This window comes from Prionailurus viverrinus, chromosome X, assembly GCF_022837055.1.
Source record: "Prionailurus viverrinus isolate Anna chromosome X, UM_Priviv_1.0, whole genome shotgun sequence".
NCBI classification, from domain to species: domain Eukaryota; kingdom Metazoa; phylum Chordata; class Mammalia; order Carnivora; family Felidae; genus Prionailurus; species Prionailurus viverrinus.
Genome location: NC_062579.1, coordinates 52,881,619 through 52,902,656, shown reverse-complemented (window position 1 = coordinate 52,902,656; position 21,038 = coordinate 52,881,619). Strand labels below are relative to the sequence as shown.

Below are 21,038 nucleotides of genomic sequence, written 5' to 3'. Positions count from 1 at the left end.
CCTGAGCTGAAGTCGGCCGCCCAACCGACTGAGCCACCCAGGCGCCCCTCAACTGATTCTTAATAAAGGTGCTCAAAGCAATTCAATGGAGAAAGGATAGCCTTCTCAACAAATGAAATGGAACAACTGAACATCCACAGACAAAACAAAATGAAACTCAACCAAAACCTCTTATCACATACAAAAATTAATTCAAAGTGGATTATGGATTTAGATGTGAAACACTGATACTACAAACTTTGAAAAGAAAATATGAGAGAAAACCTTTGTGACCTGGGGTTAAGCAGACTTCTTAGAGTTATACCAGAAGTGTACTCCATAAAAGAAAAAAATTGACAAATTGGACTTCATTAAAATTAAACATTTCTGTTATTCCAAAGATAGTGTCAAAAGACAGAGACAACACAGACTGGGAGAAAAATCTTTGTCAATCGTACATCTAACATGATCCATTCATCTACTGATGGGTACTTTAGGTTGCTTCCATACCCTGGCTATTGTAAACAACACTGCAGGAAACACAGGGGTCCGTGTGTCTTTTCAAATTAATGTTTTCATTTTCTTTGGGTAAATACCCAGCAGTGGAATTACTGGATTCTATGGTATTTCTATTTTTAACTTTTCGAAAAACCTCCTTACTGTTTTCCACAGTGGTTGCACCAATTAAATTCCCACTAACACTGCATGAGCGTTTTCTCTCTCCACATCTTTGCCAACACTCAGTTATAAATAAGTCACAGGGATAAAAAGTATAGCATCGGGAATACAGTCAATAATATTTAATAACGTTCTACGATGAGAGGTGGTGACTACACACTTATCATGGTGAGCACTGTGTAATGTATAGAATTGAGTCACTATGTTATAAACCTGAAACTAACAGAACATGTCAACTATACTTCAAAAAAATTTTGGTTTTATTTTTAAAAATGCAAATTTTAAAAGTCTTACATTTAATAAAGAGCAAGTACCTAAAATATATAAAGAGCCCTCAAAACTCATTAATAAGAAAACAGAACAATTAAAACTAGGGCAAAGAAATGAATAGATACCTCAACAAAGAAAATATATGGATGGCACGTAAGCATATGAAAAGATGTCTAACATCAACAGCCATTAGGGAAAGGCAAAGTAAAACCTCAGTGAAATTAGAGAATGACTAAAATGAAAAAAAAAAAAACAGTGATCATACTAAATACTAAAGAGATCATTCATATATTGCTTGTGAATGCAAAATGGTACAGACACACTGGAAAAGAGTTTGGCAGTTTCTTACAAACCTAAACATATGCTTACCATCATCCTCTTGGGCATTTATCCCTGGGAAATGAAAATACAAAACCTAAAACCCTGTACACAAATGTTCACAGCAGCTTTATTTACAATACAAAATACGGGAAACCTGTCTTTCAATGAGTGAATGGTTGAACAAACTGTGGCACAATGGAACACTACTCAGCAATTTGGAGAAATGAACTACTGATACATACAACAATTAAAAGAGATCTCAAGGGAAATAAGCTTAGTGAAAAAAGTCAATCTCAAAAAGTGTTATTTTTTATGTTAACATGCTCAAATGTCCAAACTATAAAGATGAAGAATAGATAAGAGGTTGCCAAGGGACAAGACAGTGGTAGGTACATGTAGGGGGATGCAGATACAAAGAGGTAGCATTGGGGAGTTTTCTGGTAGTAATAGAACAGTAGTGGCTACATGACGGCATAAAACTGCATGGGACTGTACATACACACACAATATAGATTTTTTTAAGTGCAAACTGAGTAAGGTCTGAAACCTAGTTAATGGTAATGTACCAAACCAATTTCCTGATTTTGATAATGAACTAAAGTTACGTAAGATGTCACCACTGGCAGAAGCTGAGTGAAGGGTACACGAGGCTCTGTACTATTTTTGTAATTTCTTGAATCTAAAATTATTTCAAAAAAATCACAATATATTTATTAGCAAAGAGCAACTTACAAAATAATTCTTTGTAAAAATGACAATTCTTATAAAAATAAATTTTTAAAAACTATGTGTAATTTATTAAACATGCTTTGTGTAAGTACAGAAAAAAAAGCATGGAAGAAAAAAAAGCATGGAAAAGATATATAAGGATATATGCTAAAATGGTTACCTCTGTTTTACTGTCAAACTATGGCAGATGGGGTTAGGAGGGTAGGCAGAAGCTTTAATTTTTAAATTTTATATATTTCCATATTGTTTGACCTTTTATAAAAAATAAATTTTTTTTATCTTTTAAAAAAGAGGTCCATCTGACAAGAATGTGAGTGCTAGGTTAATAAGTCTAGAGGCTGGAACGTTAGCCAGGTAACTATTTGCTGTTATACTCCAGGCAAAATACAATGAGGGCTTTACTGATATATTGGAAGTTGGAGAATTCTTCAAGGGAAAGAATTAAAAATAACCCTGAGGTTTCTAGGTGCAGCTACTGGGTGACACTAGTGCCCCCATTAAACCCAGACTGGAAATAGTGAAGGACTGAGTTGAATAAAGGATGAAGGGAGAACAGCTAGAATAGAGAAGGACAGAAGAACGTTCAGTGTGAGGGATGTCTGAAGTTCCACTGGGACATCCAAGCGGAAATGTTCAGCAGGGGGATGGGTACACAGACCTTCACTCAGAATAAAACTGAGATTTATCAGGAAAGAGGTGGCTGTTGAAGTTAGAGGAACAGGCAGAGGAACATTCAGCAAAGGAGATGGTAAAGGAATGATCTAACAGGTAGGAGGAATATAAAGGCTAAAAGTTGTGAAGTCAATGATTATAATACACGGGGTGCCTGGGTGGCTCAGTTGGTTAAGTGTCCGATTTTGGCTCACATCATGATCTTGCAGTTCACGAGTTTGAGCCCCGCGTCGGGCTCTGTGCTGACAGCTTGGAGCCTGGAGCCTGCTTCAGATTCTGTGTCTCTCTCTCTCTGCCTCTCCCCCGCTCGTACTGTCTCTCTCTCGATCTCTCTCAAAAATAAATAAAACATTTTTAAAAAGTTACGAAGCCAATGATTATAATACAGTTTCAAGAAAGGAATGATCAGTGATGTCCAATACTGGGGTGATGCCAAGAAAACGACTAAAAAGTGCCAGCTGTATCTGGCAATCATGTGATCCTATTCACTTGGTATGTTGGACAGGCAGAAGCCAGGTTAAGGCTGAATGAGGCATGAATGGTAGGTAAAGAAAAGGAGAGAAACGTTACGTACTCATTAAAAAAAAGTGATCATGCTACACAACATGGATGAACCTTGATGAAATAAGCCAGACACAAAAGGGCAAGTATTCTATGTACTGATTTACCTTACATGAAGTACCTAGAAGAGGCAAATTCACAGACAGAAAGTAGAACAGAAGTTGCCAAGGGCTGAGGGAAGGGGAGAACAGGATTATTGTTTAATGGATATAGAGTTTCTGTTTGGGATGATGAAAAAGTTCTGGAAACGGGTAGCAGTGATGGTTGCACGACATTTTGAACATACTTAATGCCACTGAACTGTACATCTAAAAATGGTTTAAAAGGCAAGATTTTTATGTTGTGTACATTTTATCACAATAAAAACAAAAACCAAAAACAAAACCGAAGTCTGGCTGTGAAGAAGAGGAAGAGCAAGAAAGGCAGCAAGAGGCTAAAGCAGGGTTGAGAGTGATTTTATTCTCTTCAATGATGTGAGAGACTTAACCTTCACATAGGAATATTTATATCTTGCCCCAATCTAAGGAAGGTCATTGACAGATAAAAAAGAACCTTTTTATTTATTACTGGCCAAACTTTACGGAGTAGTCTCATAGGACAGACTTAGAAACTAGTATATGGAAATATAAATACTAAGCATTGTATTAACCTATGAATAATACTGAATCATCTACTCATATTCAAACTGACTGAAAACTTCAGAATTAATAAGCAGTTAGGGGAAAAACAGCATATGTACAATAGCAGCAAAACTTTTAAACTGCCTAGGAATAAACTTAACAACAACAAAAAGATGCTCAATAGCAACAAAAACTATAAAATATATGTGTGGGAATAAATTAAAGATACCTAGAAATTATCCAAAGAAAACTAGAAGCCTTTGCTGAGGGAGTAAAAAGAATGTGAATAAATGAAGAAACAGAAATGTGGTATTATAAAGATACACACGCTCTCCAACTTAATCCATACATTAAATAAGATTTCAATACTATTTATTTACTTGGGGTCAAGTTAGAATCTAACAAAAATTATCTTGGAGTTTCTTTAATAATTGAGCCAAGAAAGACAAGGAATTTAAAATTATAAAGTCTGAGTGATGATCACAGTGATACTATCTGGTGTAATAGTGCAGATTAGACAAACAAATAAAAGACAATAGAAAATCTCCAAATAGGTTCAAGAATACATAAGAATTCAGCATATGATAAAGGTATCATTTCATTTAGTAGGAAAAGGATAGACTATTCCATAAATAGAACTTAGGACCCTTTGGCTAATCATTTGGAAGAGAAAGTAAGTTAGATATTTACCTTATACCATAGAATCTATTTTTTTAAGTCAATAAACATTCAAAAATTTAAAATATGATATGTATTAGAAGAGAATACAGTTGAGTATCTTAGGGGTAGGGGAGATCTTTTAAACAAGTATAACCAAAGAGAATCCTAAAGGAAAAGACTGAAAAATATAACTACATAAAAATGAAGTTTCTCATTTTCTCTGGGTATATACCTAGTAGTGGAATTACTGGATCATATGATAATTCTATTTTCATTTTTTGAGGAAACCCCATTACTGTTTCCACAATGACTGCACCAATTTGCATTCCCACCAACAGTGCATGAAGGTTCCTTTTCCTCCGTATCCTCACCAACACACTTGATATTTTTTATGTTTTTGATTTTAGATATTCTGACATGTGTAAGGTGATATTTCATTGTGGTTTTGATTTGCATTTCCATCAGGGAAACATCAGGTTTAGTAATGTCTTTTCATGTGTCTATTGGCCCCAAAGAAAATGAAAACACGAATTTGAAAAGATACATGCACCCCTATGTTTATTGCAGCATTATTTAGAATAGCCAAGATATGGAAGCAACCCAAGTGTCCATCCATAGGTAGATAAATGAGACGGTAGTATATAGATACAATGGAATAGTATTCAGCCCTCGAAAAGAGTGAAATCCTGCCATTTGAAACGACATGGACAGCACTAGAGAGTATAATGCTAAGGCAAACAAGTCAGTCAGGGAAAGACAAACACCATATGATTTCACTCATATGTGGAATTTAAGAAACAAAAGAACAAAGAAAAAAGACACAAACAAACAGACTCTTAAATACAGAGAGCAAACTGGTGGTCGCCAGAGGAGAGGGGTTTGGGGATGGAGTGATGGGGATTACAGAGCACACTTATCTTGATAAGCCCTAAGAATGTATGGAACTGTTTGAATCATATTGTATACCTGAAACTAATATAACACTGTATATTAATTACACATCAATTTAAAAAAGTTACTCTATGTCAGAAAACACCACAAACAAAATTAAAAGACCTTCCAGATGGAAGAACTGCTAGTGGCCTGCTATGAAACTACTGTTTTCAAACGCTGACCAACAGGAAGTGTGGGACTATGATCGCTGGGAGAAGCGAAATAAAGGAGGTGGGCTCTATAATTGGCCGTGGCTTTCTACTTTCTACCCACGCAAGGCACAGCAGTCTCACAAGGCGACAGAGACGAATATTGGTTTCTGAGGCGAAGACAGCTGGAAACTGCAGGGTAGAACCAGAGAGGAGGGAGCTCCACAGAAAAATAAGTTAAGATCTGCAAAGAGGCTCCCTTGAGTCTTTGGCTGAATACTAACCTCCACATGTATAGGATGAGATTCCACAAAGGGTCCTATAAACAGAACTATCAGAGCTCACACAGGGTTGGGAGTTAAACAAAAGTAGAAAGAAAACCTTCCCAGGTGTTTGTGGGGTTTTTTTGTTTTTGTTTTTTGTGTAAAGTTATCTTATATCTTATCTAGGTTGTAGGGTCCCACTGAGCATTCTAAAACTTCAGGGTCTCAGGTTTTAGGACACAGGATCTACTTATCCTAGGCCTACCCTGAAGATGGCTTCTCATCAGAGTTGATTTTTGGTTTGGAGAGCACTAGAGGAGTAACTTGCTAGGAAATTCTTTGGGAAAAGAAATATCATGAATAGCTTGGCATCACCTACTGGAACAGACTATGCAGTTCACTTCAAGTTCAACCGAACACTAAGTACTAACACCTCTATCAACTTAGGACCTTACAGTTTTATACAAGTTTGGGTTGTGTTTCTCAGAAGGGATTTCTTTTTTTTAATGTTTGTTTATTTTTGAGAGAGAACGTGCATGTGTACGTGTGTGCATGCAAGGGGGGGGGGCAGAGAGAGGGAGACACAGAATCCAAAGCAGGATCCAGGCTCCGAGCTGTCAGCACAGGGCCCGACACAGGGCCCGAACTCATGAGCTGTGAGATTATGACCTGAGTCAAAATTGGACGCTCAACCGGCTAAGCCTCCCAGGTGCCCCCAGAAGGGATTTCTTGATCTACATGCCCCTCTTCTTTCACAGACATGGAGTGCTGTATGCCTTCTGAGACTACCACAAATAGCTCCAATCCCAAGTTTTGGGTTTCCCTGATTATTAATACTCTTTTCAAATATTACTTGAACAGAAAGAGAGGCTCTGAGGTTGATTCAGTACCTACATGGCATGTGGAAGGCCTAAGGGCTTAATCTCTATTATTAGGGTGTAGTCCATCACCACTGCTTAACTACTAGACAGTCCTTTGACATGTCCTGTACCCTTCCAGGTGCAGTTTTATATGTAGTGTTACTTGTCCCCTAATAACCCTAACCTCAGCGTGGCTATATACCTTATATACACATATTATACACACACACACACGATAATATAGGATAAGGTGATAAAGTTATATAAAATGCTACAAAAATATGCTTATATGTAGTGTGATATTATGTGTGAAGGATCTGAATGGAAAGAGTCAAGATAATGTTAACTAGATATACCATTCTACTAACCGTGGTTAGTAAATTTTTTAGGGAATAGACCCTCATGGACTCTATTACTATTAATTAAAAACAGAAGCATGTTGAAATCATACCAAACCAACAAAATTTTAAATAAAAGTATTATTTGGTGTATGGTACCGGATAGTAGGAAACACCTCGTAAGTGGTCTTCAACTAGATGACTGATGTCCTTTTAGTACAAAAGATGTCGCATTTTGTATCACATGACACCACTAACCCTCACAGCCCTACTCGGAAGATTCTTATACTCTTATCCATTGGTTTCAGAGGGGGAAAAGTCAGCCTTCTAGACTGTTCACTACTGCTGCCAAATCCTTATTTACTCCCCCATGGGAAAAAAATCTCCCCTATTTTAAGACTCGTTCTCTACTATGCCAGAGGTTGAAAACCAGCTGTCTTGGAGCCAGACTTGGCCTACAAATAGATGTTTTTGTTTGGCCCAGAGAATTTTTTAAAACAATTTTAAATTATTTGAAAATACATAAAAATTGGGAAATGTCGCACACAAAAATCCACATTTTCAGCTTCTCTTGAAAAATTAAGATTACCTAGCAACATTGTATTATATGCTCATTTCCTTAGGACAACAATCAAATGAAGTACATGCCTCTTTAGATGGAATATGTACTCTTTTAGTTCACTACAATCCACACCTGGCCTACTGCACTCATTTACATTACTTGCCTGACCCCTGCAGGCCACCTGAGTTTGAGAGCTCTACTCACCATCACAAACTCACTCACATTCACCAAGGACCTACACACCTGGCAGCAGGGTCTTCCTCTTGGCTCCAAATCCTTCCCCGTCATGGTAGGTTACTCTAATGTCCTCATGTACTATCCATCCAAAATCCTTGTAAATTTCATGCCAAAGGTTTGCACCTCCACTCTAGCCAAACATATCCAAGGCTATATACAGAATGCTATCTTTACTGAAAACAGATTCACTTCTGAAAGTTTCAATTCCAATATCCCACTTTCTTATCACAGCCTTTTATCTGTCCAGTTTTTTTATTCTCTCTGACCTCAAGGAAACTTACAAGCTCATTAATTCCTATTTCCCAATCTATCAAGCCTCTCTTGGCTTTAGTTTCCTCCCTCATCAGCTCCCGTGCTTTAAAAAATAAGGTAATTGAGCCTGGTTGGGCATCCAACTTGGTTCCAGCTCAGGGCATTATCTCACCGTTTCATGGGTTTGGGCCCCACATCGGGCTCTGTGCTGGCAGTGCAGAGCCAGCTTGGGATTCTCTCTCTCTCTCTCTCTCTCTCTCTCTCTCTCTGTTCCTCCCCCACCAAAATAAATAAACTTAAAAATTAGAAAAGATAGGGGCGCCTGGGTGGCGCAGTCGGTTAAGCGTCCGACTTCAGCCAGGTCACGATCTCGCGGTCCGTGAGTTCGAGCCCCGCGTCGGGCTCTGTGCTGACAGCTCAGAGCCTGGAGCCTGTTTCTGATTCTGTGTCTCCCTCTCTCTCTGCCCCTTCCCCGTTCATGCTCTGTCTCTCTGTCCCAAAAATAAATAAACGTTGAAAATAAAAATTTTTTTTTAAAAATAAATAAAATTAAATTAAATTAAAAAAAAAGAAAAGATAAAAAATAAGTTAACATGTATATAATATGGTATATCTCCCTTCATCAGTAATTGTACTTGAAGATAGATGTAGGGGGATGATATAAAATAATTTGGTAAGAAATATGAATGAAACATGTGAAAACATAAGTCAAATGCAAAATCTGATTAACTTTTAAAGATAAAACATAATAAATCTGCTGCTATAAAGGGTCTTCTGGTGACAAAGCTTGAGAAGCTCGAACTTCAACTTTTTTTTTCCTTGCTGACACCTTCAGTTCCCAATCTTTCCAACACATCTAGAAAAAAAAATCTGAATCCTGAATCAAATCTATCATCTGCCTTCCCAGTTCCCCAACAATTACACAACTGTGCCAACTGCTGCTACTATAAAAATGAATGGTCTCCAACATCAGCTGGACCCTTGAAGGCTCCTCAACAGTTCTAAAATGTCCCTAGTCAGCTACTTTTCAAGTTTCCTACAACAGATGATTCAAACCCTTATCAACGCTTCTCTTCAAATTCCTTCTCCCATCACTTCACCCACTGTCAGCAGACGACCCTGTTTCCTACTTAGTAGAAAAAATAAGAGGCTACTGGGCAGAAACTTTCTCAATGTGTATCTTCCCACCTTCTATAAGGACCTCCTGTCATATCCTTAATTTTCTTTTTTTTTCACCTATACAAAGGTCCCTTGTCCAAATGTTTTCATCCCCTTCCACATACTGATTACAGTCTTCCCTCTTCCCTTCATAGGCAAATTTCTGTTTCTATTTCCTCACTTTCCATTCATTCATATCCTCTGCAGTCTGGCTTTGATTCTACCACCTCACTGAAACAACTCTTCTAACAACCACCCTCTTTGGTCTTCTCTGTAGCACCTGACCTGTTGGCCATTCTCCTCCTCTTGGGTTTCCAGGTCTTTACTCTCTTCTGTTTTTCCTTCTTTGATTCTGGCCACTCCCCAGTATTCTCTACCTGATCCCTTAAAGGCTGGAACTTGTCAAGTTTCTTCTCCTCCTACATTTTCCCTCAACTAAACAATGGCTCTTAACTTTTCTGGGTCACATACAACTTTAGTAATCTGATAAAACTATGGTTTTTCTACCTGGAAAAAAAATACAACCATATTTTACATACAGCATCAGAGGGGTTCAAGGAATATACTGCAGTCCCTATTTGAGCTCCATCTACTTATACTTTCATATGCCGCTCTGAAAAAATATCCATATTTACAGTAATGACTTCCCTTCTGAGCTTCAGACATGTATATAGCTAACTACTACTAAGTCTTCACTTGGATGCTCTTCCTCAATACAACACACCCCAAACTGAACTCGACCACTTTTTCTCCCAAACCGCTCCTCCTTTATTTCCTATATTAAGTCACTGGCACCACCATAACTGGTCAGGTCAGAATTCTAGATGTCATCTGATTTATCCAATCTTCCAAAAGTGGAATTTTTTTTTTATTACAAAGTATTGTGTGCTCAATTACAAAAATTCAAACATCTGTGACGCCTGGGTGGTTCAGTCAGTTAAGCATCTGACTTCGGTTCAGGTCATGATCTCATAGTTTGTGAATTCTAGCCTCGCATCAGTCTCTGCACAAGTACAGAGCCTGCTTGGGATTCTCTCTCTCCCCACCTCTTTCTCTGCCTCTCTCTGACTTGTGCACATGCTCGCTCTCTCTCTGGATAAATAAACTCTAAAAAAACCAAAAACAAAAAACTTCAAACATCTAAGCACAAACACGCACAAAGTGAAAATTATCCTCCATCTCTCCCTTTAGTAATTCTATTCTTTTTTTTTTAAATGTTTTTCGCTATTTTTATTTATGTTTGAGAGAGAGACAGAGCGTAAACGGGGAGGGACAGAGAGAAAGGGAGACACAGACAAAGCAGGTTCCAGGCTCTGAGCTGTCAGCACAGAGCCTGACACAGGGCTCAAATCCACGGACCATGAGATCACGAACTGAGCCGAAGTCGGACGCTTAACCGACTGAGCCACCCAGGCACCCCTAGTAATTCTATTCTATGGCAACAAACAAGCTAAATAGTGACTGATTCCTTTAGATGAGTATGTGCTCTCCGGTTCATTGGTTGCTTTTGAGCCCATTTCATTCATACTTATCTCGCCTTTATAAGATCTGAATTTGCAACCTCTTCTGTATATACTGTCAAGTTACCTATTTTTCAACAATACATCTTGAATACATTTTCATATCAGCATATACAAATATACCTTATTCGCTAATCTACCATTTTGATAGCTAAACAGTACTCCACCATATACAGGTACCGTCATTTACTTCACTGATTTCCTACTGTTAGAAAATCAAAGAGCTCCCATGTTTTTGCAATTACAGTTGACTCTTGAACACAGGGGTTAGAGGTGCCTATATCCTGTGCAATCAAAAATCTGCTTATAACTTCTGACTCCCCAAAGACTTAACTACTGATGACTGAAAAACTTACTGGTAACATTAACAGTTGATTAACATATGCTTTGTATGTCATATGTATTATATAATGTATTCTTACAATAAGGTAAGCTGCAGAAAAGACAATGCTACTAAGAAAATCATAAGGGTATTATGCTAAGTGAATCAGTCAGAGAAGACAGGTATCACATGATTTCACTCATATGTGGACTTTGAGAAACTTAACAGATGAACACAGGAGAAGGGAAGGAAAAATAAGATAAAAAGAGAGAGGGAGGCAAACCATAAGAGACCCTTAAAGAGAACAAACTGAGGGTTGATGCGGGTGGGGAAAACGGGTGACGGGCATTGAGGGCACTTGTTGGTATGAGCACTGGATGTCTTATGTAACAGATGAATCACTGGGTTCTACTCCTGAAACCATGACTACACTGTATGTTAACTAACTTGGGAATAAATTTTTAAAAATCATAAGGAAAATACATTTAGAATACTCTACTGTAAAAAAATCTGTGTATAAGTGAACCTGCATAGTTCAAATTGATGTTGTTCAAGGGTCAACTGGATGATGTTGCAATTATAAATATATGTGTATCTATACACATGCCTTTGCAAACCTGTGTGTGGAGCATTCCCTAGAGGTGAAACTGATCAAAGGCGATGAACATTTACAGTCCTTTAAAAAGTTTGTATCCATTTCTGTTTTCACCCAAGAGCAAATGAGCACTTGGCAACATCCTGAATTCTCCCTGCCCTTTACCCAACATCCCCAACTTCCAACCACTTATGAAGATATCAATTCTACCTCCACAATATCTCTACAATCTGTCCCCACCTTTCCATTCTTATGGCTACTTATGGCTCAAGCCCTCAATATTTTTAACTTGGACTATTGTCAACAGTTTCTCTATGGGTCTCTATATCTAATTCCCCTCCTATCTGTTCTTTAGATAGCTTCTAGAATGATCTTGCTAAAATATCTGCTATGATCCTCTTTCCTTTTTAAAAGCTTAATGTGACACACCAGGCCTTTTGTGATTTGGCCCCATCTATCTTGAAAAACTCCTCTCTTACCAAAAGTAGCTCCTAGTCTTTACCCTAGCCAAACTCAACTATTTGCACTTCTCTATCCAAGGCACTCTCACCTACTTTTCTGTTTGTGCTCTCTTCCTGGAACTTCTTCCCCACCCTTCTCTACCTGACTATTCAGCTTGGCACAGGAGGAGAGGTGCTGAATATTTAATTAGCTACTATAATCATCATCCCTGAAAATTCAAAAACCTCTAGGAAGAGTTTCCTGCCTTTTCATACTAGTAGAAAACTTGGAAAACATACAAAAGATGAAAACAAAGAAAATCCTAATCCTACATCTCAGAAATAACCACTATTAACACATTTGATGTGTTTCCTTCCAGTTTTTCCTATATATATGCACTTTTTTAAAAGTGTAACTGAGATGAAATAAGTTTTGTGCTCTGCTTTTCTCACTTAACATTGTAAGCACTTTTGTCTTTAATTTCTTTTAAAAAAGAGTTCTCAATCTTTATATAATAACCCATCATACTGATGGCACAATAACTAATCATTCCCTCTACATTAACCATTCAGGTTATTTCTCTTTAATATAAATAACACGATCAGGAATATCTTTGTCTACAGCTCTGATTAGGGCAGGTTGTTATACCATGTTGTGTATGCCATGCACGAACATTAAACACTTACATGCATTATTTTATTTAACCCTCTCAACAGCCCTCTGAGGAAGGTACCATTATTATTCCCATTTTACAGATGGGAAAGCAAAGGCTAAGTTACTTACCCAAAGTCACACTGCTATTAAATGGTGGGACCAATATTCAAACTCACATGATGAACACAGGAGAAGGGAAGGAAAAATAAGATAAAAAGAGAGAGGGAGGCAAACCATAAGAGACCCTTAAAGAGAACAAACTGAGGGTTGATGCGGGTGGGGAAAATGATTATAAAGTCTGCTCTCTTAACTATTTTTTAGTCTCTAAATGCTGCCAAAGAGCTTTCCAGAAATGTCTTACAAGCTTATACTGCCAACAGCAGTATGTGAGGGTACCCGCCTCACTAGCATTGAATACTTGCATTAAACAAAATTGAGGGGTGCCTGGGTGGCTCAGCTGGAGTTGGTTGAGTGTCCCACTCTCGATTTCAGCTCAGGTTATGACCTCACAGTTTGAGATCCAGCCCCATGTCGGGCTCTGTGCTGACAGTGCAGAGCCTGCTTGAGATTCTCTCTCTCTCTGTCTCTCTGCCTCTCCCCTGCTCATGTGCACATGCTCTCTTTCTCAAAACAAATAACTAAACATTAAAAAAAAATTGAGCTAATTGAATAGGTGGAAAAAGGTACCTCCCTCTGTTTCAATTTGTATTTCTTTGATTACTGGGTGCAACTGAATATTCATGTTCATTAGCTATTTAATGTCAGTGTTCTGTGATCTGTCCATCTGCCCTCTGTTCATTTGTCACTTAGCATCTTCTGGGTTTTTCTTTTTGCCTTACATAAACTCCTTTTAAAATCTGCCTTATATCTTAAGCTAGCCATCATCAAGGCCACAGAGGCTTTCTAGAACACTCTTGCTTATCACTTATTACAATCATTTTTAGACATCTGTGAACCTAAACACTTCTTTTTTACCAGAATTATGGCTGATGAGCTTTAAGTGTTTTTAGAAGACAATAATGGAGAGATAACTAACCTGACAAAAGGCATTTCCACTCCGATTTCCAATGAGCACAAGGGAGAAAGTTGATTCTTTTAAACCAACCCAGATGGAACAAAAATGGAAGGATCATGTCCTACCACTTCGCTTAATAATATACATACAGGTTCTGGTCAAGTATAGCTCTCTGAACTCACCCTGTTCTCTCATTCCTCCCTGGTATTGAACATTCTCTTCTCTATGCCCATTTTCTCATCTCTCTGGTTGTCCCTTCCTTCGACCGCCTGCCTTCAATTCTCTGTCCCTCCTATCTAGCAAATGTACAGCCACACTAGTTAGGCTGCTGAATACTGCTGCAGCAAAGTCACACAGTCATGTGGATTTTTCAGTTCAAACCTCAGTATGCTAGGTAATTCTCTCAAACGCCCTTAGCTTCCTCTTCTTTTTTGCTTAAGGAGTTATAGGAGATCATCATTTCACTGCTTAATTCTTCAATGTCTTTCCATTTAAGGTAAAGTAAAATTTCTTTAGGGGCACCTCAGTGGCTCAGTCGGTTCAGCATATGACTCTTGGTTTCGGCTCAGGTCATGATCTCACAGTTTGTGAGTTCAAGCCCTACATCTGGCTCTGTGCTGGCAACATGGAGCCTGCTTGGGATTCTCTCTCTGTCCTTCTCTCTCCGCCCCTCCCCTGCTCTCTCTCTCTCAAAAATAAATAAATAAAAACTTAAAAAAAATTTCTTAAGTGTGACATATGGCACACACAAGGCTCTCTAGGATTTGATTCCTAGAGACTTCTACATAAAACCAGTCATTCACCAACATGCACAGGTGACTGCAACCCCAACAATTTGTCTCTTAAGCCCATTTAATATAATTTCAGGCCTCTGTGTCTTTACATACTACTGTTCTCTGCCTGGAATGTTTTCTCCTCCACATTCTTTGCTTACTGAACTACTGATCCTTTAGAAATCAACTTAAGGAAACTCTTTTCCAGAAAGTTTCCTCTAATCATACTCTTGGTGTAGATATCCTGTCTGTGTCCCTTTGGCACTCTGTGCATACATCTAGCATAATATTTAGCTTCTATAAATTTTCTTTTTTGTTGCCCCAACTAAACTCTAATCAGTGTGGGGGCAGGAATCATGCCTAAGTTGATTTTATATTTGTGGCATCTATCAGTGCCAGCACATATTAGGTGCTTAATCAATGTTTACTTAACAAGCAAGTCATTTGAAAATCCTTATTAGCTTATCTATAAAGCCTTTTCTAACCCTTAGGCAAAGGTGTTCGTTTTGCTCCTCTAGTGTGCTTTGTAGTCTTTCTAATACAGACCTCATCGACCTGCATTTTAACAGTCTCCATCACTTGGATTGTCTTTCCTACCAGATTAAGTAGTCAGCACAGAGGTAAGTGACTAGCGGGCCCCCGGGTGGCTCAGTTGGCTGAGCGCCCAACTTCAGCTCAGGTCACCATCTTGAAGTTTGTGGGTTTGAGCCCCGCGTTGGGCTCTGTGCTGACAGCTCGGAGCCTGGCGCCTGATTCAGATTCTTTGTCTCCTTCTCTCTCTGCCCCTCCCCCATTTGCAGTCTGTCTCTCTCTCAAAAATAAATAAATGTTAAAAAAATTAATAAAGAAAAAGAAGTAACTAGCTTGACATATATTATCAGGTCATGTACTGACCAAAAACTCTATGCTCTAAGGAAGCTCACTATGGCCTCCAGTCATACATTTCCTTAAGCTCCATCTAAGGGCCTAGGGCATAGGTGAATTTTCCTATCTCTTGGAAAGCAGTGATGGCTCAAAGTCCAAAGTAATATCCTTTTAATTTTTATTCTCTTTTCATGTTTCTGTGCTTTCCAAAGTTTAAAATGTACCTTGCTTTTTCATTAAAAGTTATTAGCAGACTTTATAAAACACATTGAAATATGTGCCTGCTTAAAAAAAAAGGAGAGTAAGTCAGTTGACTAAGTCTGCTATCACTGTTCAAGGCTAATTAATTGTTTATACAATTAAATTTTAATAATGCTAACTAAAACTGGATGGATAGATAGATGGAAAGAAATTTAAAAAAGGACAAATACCCACCATTATACTTAACACTGTTGGCCAGAATAAGGTTGACATCATCGAGAAAGCTTTCCCGACTCTGGTACTTATGCTTGGAGATATTCTGTGATTAAAAGAACCAGGGACTCAGATTCATGTACAAAGTTACTTGATTCTAAAAACACATTTTAGATCAAATCACTCACCTTACGTATAGTCTCTAAATCCATTGGACTGACAATCACTTTGTAATAATCTGGAACAAACTTCTTATTAACTGGGTGATGAAATGGCCAAGACTAGAAAACACAAAGCATAAGAAATGAAATGGAAACCATTCTTTATACCAGAGACTCTCAACCTTCATTGGGTCACACATTTGCCTAATGCTCCAACAAAAGCTATGAACCACTTTTCCCAGAAAGACACACATTCACACAAAACTCCGTATATAATTTAAGGGGTTCTTGGATTTCTTTAAGGATTACTATGCCCTGATAGTGTAAGAACTTTTGTTCTATACTCACAGTTAAAACTTCTTATTCCCTACTCCCCTCCAGAAGTTTTATAGCATTAACACATATATAACATGTGCCCACAACACAATAGGAGATTGAGTTCAGAACTCCTAAGGGAGAATCATTACCAAATGATTCTCATACAGTCAACATGGTAGCCCTGCCATAAAGTTGCAAAAGACAAAACAAACAAACACAAGACAATAAACAGTGGATAATTAATAAACTGTCATTTGTCAAGAAGCACCTTTCAATTCAAAGACTCCCATTAGCTGGGATCCTGATTTCTCTCCAGGGCTATTTGGGAGCTTTCAAATACTGAATGTCAGCAACAGGAAGAGAAAATCTCTCTATACCTGCAGATTCCTGGCCTCTGATTTTATTTATTTATTTATTATTATTATTTTTTTAAATGTTTATTTATTTTTGATAGAGACAGAGACAGAATGCGACTGGGTTAGGGACAGAGAGGGAGACACAGAAGCAGAAGCAGGCTCCAGGCTCTGAGCTGTCAGCACAGAGACCGATGCGGGGCTCGAACTCACAAACCGTGAGATCATCACCTGAGCCGAAGTCGGACGCTCAACCGACTGAGCCACCCAGGCGCCCCTCCTGGCCTCTGATTTTAATGATAAAGCACTCACACAGCAAAAAGGTCAGTTTTTTAAATTATACGCCAGTTTGAATTTATAAACACTACCTTGCAGACTCCCCAACATACATAAACATACATCCTCCTGTCCCGTCCTTCTGTACTATCTTCACAATATTTAGCACAGAGACCACTTACATCTGGAACTGCCATCATCTTCTGGGTGACAATGTTATCCAGAATGAAAGAAAATGCCACTTGGTCATCATCATCCAGCAAGGGGTTGATAGCTTTCTCTAAACGAGCCAATTTGTCTTCTTTCTGATATGAAACAAAGCAAAGGAAAAACAGGTTTCCTTGAGGTATAATCACCACAGAAAATTATGGATAATTTATGGTTCAGTTGCCTACTGCCCTTGCCCAAAAAAACCCTAACTTTATTTTATTTTATTTATTTATTTACTTATTTATTTATTTATTTAATATAATTTATTGTCAAACTGGCTTCCATACAACACCCAGTGCTCATCCCAACAGGTGCCCTCCTCAATGCCCATCACCCACTTTCCCCTCCCCCCACCCCCCATCAACCCTCAGTTTGTTCTCTGTATTTAAGAGTTTCTTAAGGTTTGCCTCCCTCCCTCTCTGTTTGTGACTATTTTTTTTCCCTTCTCTTCCCCGATGGTCTTCTGTTAAGTTTCTCAAAAAGTCTAACTTTAAACTGTCAAGTTCAGGGGCGCCTGGGTGGCGCAGTCGGTTAAGCGTCCGACTTCAGCCAGGTCACGATCTCGCGGTCCATGAGTTCGAGCCCCGCGTCAGGCTCTGGGCTGATGGCTCAGAGCCTGGAGCCTGTTTCCGATTCTGTGTCTCCCTCTCTCTCTGCCCCTCCCCCGTTCATGCTCTGTCTCTCTTTGTCCCCAAAATAAATAAAAAACATTGAAAAAAAAATTTTTTTTAATAAATAAATAAATAAACTGTCAAGTTCAATTCCAGGCAGAAATTTCAGATAAGAGAAATGATATTCTACTAAGAGGATCAAAAGGGATGTACTAATCGATCCTTTAGGTATTCTATCATCTAGTCTTATAGATTACCAAAATATACATCCCTGGGAATTGATAGCCTAGTTCCCACAACAAAAACACCTTCACCAAGTTAGGTTTTACTATCACATTGCTTTTGCTGTAAAACTGTTGCTGAAAACACTGGACATATTGCTGATTAGTGACTTTTACTAACGGGAGCTAATCCAATAAATTCATTTCAGACTATACTGGGAATAAGTTTGTGTTCCAATTGCTCTACATCCTCATCAACACTTACTACTGTCAGTTTTTTAAATTATTTTTTAGTCTTTTCAAAGCTTAGCCTTTCTGGTGGGCATGTAATAGTATCTAATCCTAGTTTAAATTTGCATTTTCCCAATGATCGATCAATTTGGGAATCTTTCCGTGTTTATCAGCCGTCTGATTATCCTCTTTTATGAAATGTCTACTTCAGTATTAACATCATAATCATACTTCCATTTTTGTAAGCTTATAAAGGTACAATTTGGGGGGGGGTAAAAAAATGGAATATAGATAATCTCTTAAAAATTAAAGGTCCTCTCTGCCAAAGCACAGTCTCTTAGCTCTGACTTCTTGGGAATTTACTTTCCTTGGCCCTTTCTAAAGTTATGTGGGTTCTAGATTTCAATCCTAGCTATACTACTTAATAACCATAATGCCCAGGGCAAGTAATTTCCTTCTATGGATCTCAGTTTCTCCATCTACAAAAAAAAAGGGATTATATGATTTCTAACGTCCCTTCTTCTCTAACATACTAAAGATCTACTACTCTCACATTTCTCTACTCTTCCTCCTATTACATTCCCTCCTTCCTCAACCCTGCGTACTAGCCACCTTCAAATTCCACTGCTTTTCTCTCATTTTAAATATCTTACCTCTTTGAGTTTTTCATCACAGAGATCCAGCATGGATTGAGAGATCTGAGTCAATGAGTGCTTCGGACCTAAATGTATAGAGGAACAATAAGAGATGAGACCATTAAAAATGGGAGGCAAGAGCTGCCAATACCACTCGAGACTTTTAACACATTTACTTAAAACACCTAATATGTGCCAGGCACCAGCCTAGCTACTAGGTTATACAGATATAGCAGTCTTATCGCCATTTTTTCAGCGCTAACACATGGCAGATACACAGCATGGATGAATAAACTAATTTTAACTTCCTTATTTACATATATCCAACAGCACTATTATAGATACCACTGCCTTTAATACCTTGAAAATGATACAGTGGATGGGGAATGATAATTTGTTTAAGGATAGCTGAGGAGATCAATGTATGATTTACAATCTTTCCATACTTAGCATATAAAATTTGTGATTGTAATTTTGGTTTACAGAACTCATGGTTTGTGATGTCCTCCCAACATATGGCTAATCCAAAGCCTTTGTCATAAAAGACTCTCCATCCCATCTGAGACTATTTACCTTCCCTGAAATCCATAACAAGAGCTTCAGAAAATCCTTGAACTATTTCTTCCACTCCCCACTTATGGCTGCCCTGATTCACACTCGTTATAGAGACAGTCAAGACATTTTCATCTAGAATAATTTGGACTGCTTCCTTTCAAGTATCCTTTGCTGATCTTCCTCTATTTTTTTACGTAAGTGTTCCTCCACAGACCCTAAACCTCAACTCTAGTCTCAACTAATTAATTTAGCATTCATTTGTTTATTCATCCAACAAATGATTAATGATGGTGTGTGATGTGGTCAGTGATGGGAATGAAGGGAAAATAAGACACAGTTCTTACCTTAGTTCTTGGGTCAAATGACATAAAAATAAATAATTGCCAAGACAGAGTATGAGTGCTTGAAGTATCTATGCATGAAATGATAAAACATCTGGAAATACAGACTAAATAAACAGGGATCGGCCATATGAGAGTAATTGTTGAACTAGATGAATAGGTGTGCTGAGGTTTATTCTCTCTACTTCTGTATACTTCTGTGTATATGTACATGTATACCTACAGAGAAATAGAAACCTGAGTGTAAGTGCAAATAGAGAAATACATTGGTTGCTATGAAATATGGTAGGCTTGCATACGAGACGGGTTGTAAGTTGTTTTACAATTAAATCTGCATACTGGGAAGCAGGGAAGGCTTGCTGTGACTGACATGAGTCCTGTCATTAATGAAGAGTAGAGGTCCATCAGATAGACAACAGGGTAGACAGACATTCCAGAGGGAAGAAAAAGTGTACGAAAGTATAAAGTAAGCAAATTAATAGAAACATGAAGCAACACAGTTCACAAGAACCACAAGTAGTTTGGTACAACTGCAATACAGGTATGTGTGGAGGAGAAATAGGAAATGGAACTTGGAAGGGGCCATATTATAGAGGTCTCATAGGTGATAGAAAGACACTAAGGATTTTATACTGGAAAATAATTTTTCAAATTTGTGTTTTAGAAAAAAATACCCTTATCAATAATGTGAAGAACTGGGGTGCCTGGGTGGCTCAGTAGATTGAGCACCCGACTCTTGACTTCAGTTCAGGTCATGACCTCACAATTTGTGAGATGGAGCCCCATGTCCAGTTCTACATGGACAGCACAGAGCCTGCTTGAGATTCTCTCTGCTTCTCTCTCCGCCCTTTACCTGTTTGCTCTCCCTCTCTCAAACATTTAAAAAAACAGCATGAAAAATTAAGACAAGCAACAAAAGGAAAGTCTGGAAGCTGTTGCAAGGGGTTGAATAAGAAATGACAAGGGCTTCAACTAAGATAGGAGTAACAGAGACTGAAAGGAAGGGGATGTATTCCAGCAAACCATCGAGGATACAATTTATAGGATTTAGTGATCTAGGAGTGTGGGGAAGAGAGGGTAGAACCAACAATGACCATCATTTCTAGATTGTACAACTAGAAGGATGGTAATATCAACGAACACTGGGTGTTATACATAGGGGATGAATCACTAGAATCTACTCCTGAAATCATTATTGCACTATATGCTAACTTGGATGTAAATTAAAAATAAATAAACTTTAAGAAAGGATGGTAATATCATCAATCTAAATAAAGCAATAAGAT

At 38.2% G+C, this 21,038-nt stretch overlaps 1 protein-coding gene across 7 annotated transcripts in view; it reads right to left on the bottom strand.

Annotated features, from left to right (window-relative positions):
* Window positions 1-21,038, bottom strand: part of TAF1 (TATA-box binding protein associated factor 1) — an 85,457-nt gene that overhangs the window by 26,089 nt on the left and 38,330 nt on the right. For all 7 annotated transcript variants that reach the window (XR_007148878.1, XR_007148879.1, XM_047843440.1 and 4 more), the window contains exons 29-32: window positions 18,875-18,942; window positions 17,131-17,253; window positions 16,029-16,121; window positions 15,862-15,946 (exon numbers count right to left, since the gene is read on the bottom strand). Coding sequence is in view for 5 of the 7 variants with exons in the window: in XM_047843440.1 (XP_047699396.1) it covers window positions 15,862-15,946; window positions 16,029-16,121; window positions 17,131-17,253; window positions 18,875-18,942 (369 nt within the window). In the remaining 2 variants the exon portion in view is untranslated. The remainder of the gene's footprint in view (window positions 1-15,861; window positions 15,947-16,028; window positions 16,122-17,130; window positions 17,254-18,874; window positions 18,943-21,038) is intronic.